The 2,879-nt window shown below is 46.6% G+C and overlaps 1 protein-coding gene across 1 annotated transcript; it reads right to left on the reverse strand.

Annotated features, from left to right (window-relative positions):
- Positions 1-389: 389 nt before the first annotated feature.
- On the reverse strand, positions 390-2,408 carry LOC144715803 (CASP-like protein 1D1). Its single transcript, XM_078590806.1, has 3 exons — positions 2,091-2,408; positions 1,862-1,988; positions 390-712 (listed from the first exon to the last, which is right to left on the reverse strand). Exons 1-3 carry the CDS (start codon positions 2,321-2,323, stop codon positions 491-493), a joined length of 582 nt encoding a protein of 193 aa, XP_078446932.1. The 5' UTR covers positions 2,324-2,408; the 3' UTR covers positions 390-490.
- Between the last annotated feature and the right edge of the window lie 471 nt (positions 2,409-2,879).

The raw sequence follows: 2,879 nt of genomic DNA on the forward strand, positions 1-2,879 counted from the left end.
AGCACCCGTCTCGATACCGTAATCTGATAACGATATCCGGACGGGCGATCCCTACCTTTGTTATTCCGCAATCGTGAAAATACATGTTAGTTCTTATTTATAGTAGCTTATGTTATAACAATATAAGCTATAATTTGTTCCAACAATCCTAACCGTTATAACAAGCTATAAAGGCTACATTAGATTATATCCTAACCACCTATCTGTTGTCCTATCTATGTTGAATCCTAGCCGTCTAGCTGTTATCCTATCTATGTTGAATCCTAGCCGTCTCTCTTTTCCTATATTTAATCCTATTTTCTAAATCTCTTAACGAGAGTATAGGGTACGTGTCATTATAATGAATCCTATTGGATGTCGTTTCGCTGACTTGGCATGACCATGTAGAGTAAAACTCCTCAATAAACGACGCACTGGGTTATTTCACAAACAGAAAGCAATTTACAAATTATAGAAGAAATCAAATCAAAAGAGAGGAGGATGGAGGCGATCAGTGGGCGCGGCGATGTAGAGAAACGGCAGACAGGATGACGAGAAGGATGAGAGCGATGGAGGAGAGAAGAGAGAAGCCAACGGAGCTGCCTACGTGCCGGCAGAACTTCTCGTAGACACCGCAAATCTTGTTCCACCGCACGTACGAGTTGCCCTTCAGGCCGATGAATGCCACTCCGCCGCCGGCGCCGGTCGCCGCCGCCATCACTCCCGCCATGATCTACGCGTAAGATAAAAGCCATGAGAGTTAGACTTCGCCAAAATTTAATCATGGATTACGATGATGAATCTTAATTGACCCCACTTTCGCTGTTGCTCTTAACCTCGCGCCTAAAGTTGCACATAAAGTTTCGACTTGGAATAACCCACGAAACCATCAAGGTTACTGGTACTTGAACGTGATAGTCCTATCGTCACTCTACTATCTTCATTAGGCATGGTCCGATCAGGGGCAGTGGGCGGTTGCGCGGGCACTGTGTGGTGCGGTTAGAATTTTGGCACTGCCCACTAAGTTTTCACGCTGGCTACCCGGGAGATGAACCTTAATTGGTATTTATAAATGACTTATATGGGTGATTGGGTAAGAGGTATGGACAGTAAATAGGTAATTTAGATGGGAAACCTCTGCCAGTCTTTAGTCTTAGGCATTTCAGAATTCCGGCCCAAAATCGCTCTGCTCGCTGCCTAAGGGGTTTGAGGAGGTCACTAATTCACCCAGTTGTGGCGAATTTCCGCACTACACCATGTTACCTCTCTAATCGTTGTAGATGGCTGACCAATTCCTCAAGTCATCCTTCCAGACCTCGGAATTGTAACGGAAGGGAATCCCTTCCCAGCACCGTTTCGTCATCAAACACCGCCTAATTGTTATTTCCGTCATCTGTTCTTTTCCAACCTCTCGGGCAAGAACGAAACAAAACAACTACTGTAACGGCTGACTAAAGAGAAGGTCCGTTCACTCCAGTTCCCTCCGTTCCAAAGCGTTATCCGTCGTCCTTCCCAAAACCTATTTTTAACTAGAATATGACTAGCTTTAAAAACGAGTATGCATCATCCTGTATGATGCCCGTCTTGCTAGGATGCCGATCACGTCTTTAGCACACCATCGCACGTTCGCCAGTTAAACAATCCCGTCATCTTCATCATCATGGGGGCCATGACGTTAACTTGACGCAGATGACATCTTTCACTAAAATATTGAAGGCCGGCGCTCAAAGATGGCGTCAACACCGAACACTTCGTCAACGGCAGCGTCATTACCAACGTGAACGAGGGTCGATGAAATTGGAGATTACGTAAAAGGTTGAAGCGAGTACAACCCAAAATCCCGCTATGCAGACGAAAAATTCCTGTAAGGGAAGAAGATTACCGTGTCGAGGATGAGGAGATTGAGAAGAAGCTTCGTCGATGGAGATGGCTTTCTCACGGCGGTCGCAGAGGTGATCATCGTCACAAAGCTGTAGCCGGCGGCAGCGACGAGCGCGGAAAACATATATCTGGAAATACCGACGATGATTCGATAATTCGTCGACTGGGGAACGAATTATTCCGATAATTCGATCAAACCGATGAAGAGAGAGGAATTTGGAGAGTCTTACATTAGGCCAGCGGCGTGATCGAATTGAGCGGTTCTTGAATTTAAGAAGGGGGCCATGGGAATAGGCACCATCGTCGTCTGCTTGCCGGTAGCGAGGACGACGATTCCGACGATGGAAGACGAAAAGAGGAGCAGCCTGATGGCGAAATCGGCCGAGAAGTAGTTCACCGGACGCGATCTCGATCGGTCGGATGAGGCCTCCATCTCCCACGATTGCTTCCCAGCTGACACCATGAGGAGATGAATAAGAAGATGAAGATGACGATAGAGAAGAGGAGATGGAAGATGAAGAAGAAAGAAGTGGAGCTCTGAGGCTATGGAGGAGAGGAAATGGGGTTAAATAGAGGAAAGAAAATGGGAAGACCTCAGCGATGGGCCTTAGGGTTTGACATGTGCCGCTTACTCGCGCTGACCGTAGCAACGTTCAAACACGTACGGATAAGAATTATCAGGAGAATCAACGACCGCGCCGAAAGTAATTGGGAGTCGTTTTAAATTTGCCTCCGAGGAACTGGTGCTTTCTTTTTTCTTCAATTCTCACGTGTTCATAACTTCATATCAGTCAACCCACCCCCGTGTTCAACCTTTCCTCCATGGCTTCTAGCGGACCGCGTTGAGGCAGCTGGCTTCGGTCGTTGCCCCCCTGCCGACATGGCGAAGTTATTAATATTTCTTGTTTGATCCTTTTGAATTACACATTTCTAGTTCCAATCGGTTTATACGATAAAAGAAGAGTCGGCTCGACATATGTCTTATGTGTTACGGAGTCAGCACCCCCAAACGAGTCAAT

Source organism: Wolffia australiana, chromosome 19, assembly GCF_029677425.1.
Source record: "Wolffia australiana isolate 7733 chromosome 19, ASM2967742v1".
Taxonomy (NCBI): Eukaryota; Viridiplantae; Streptophyta; class Magnoliopsida; order Alismatales; family Araceae; genus Wolffia; species Wolffia australiana.

What these genes read in the sequence shown, in the direction of transcription:
- LOC144715803 (XM_078590806.1), bottom strand. Translation starts at nt 2,323, where the DNA reads ATGGTGTCAGCTGGGAAGCAATCGTGGGAGATGGAGGCCTCATCCGAC. An exon ending in GATCACGCCGCTGGCCTAAT is followed by an intron (nt 1,989 to 2,090) that starts GTAAGACTCTCC and finishes CGGTATTTCCAG; the next exon opens with ATATATGTTTTCCGCGCTCG. An exon ending in ATCTCCTCATCCTCGACACG is followed by an intron (nt 713 to 1,861) that starts GTAATCTTCTTC and finishes TCTTACGCGTAG; the next exon opens with ATCATGGCGGGAGTGATGGC.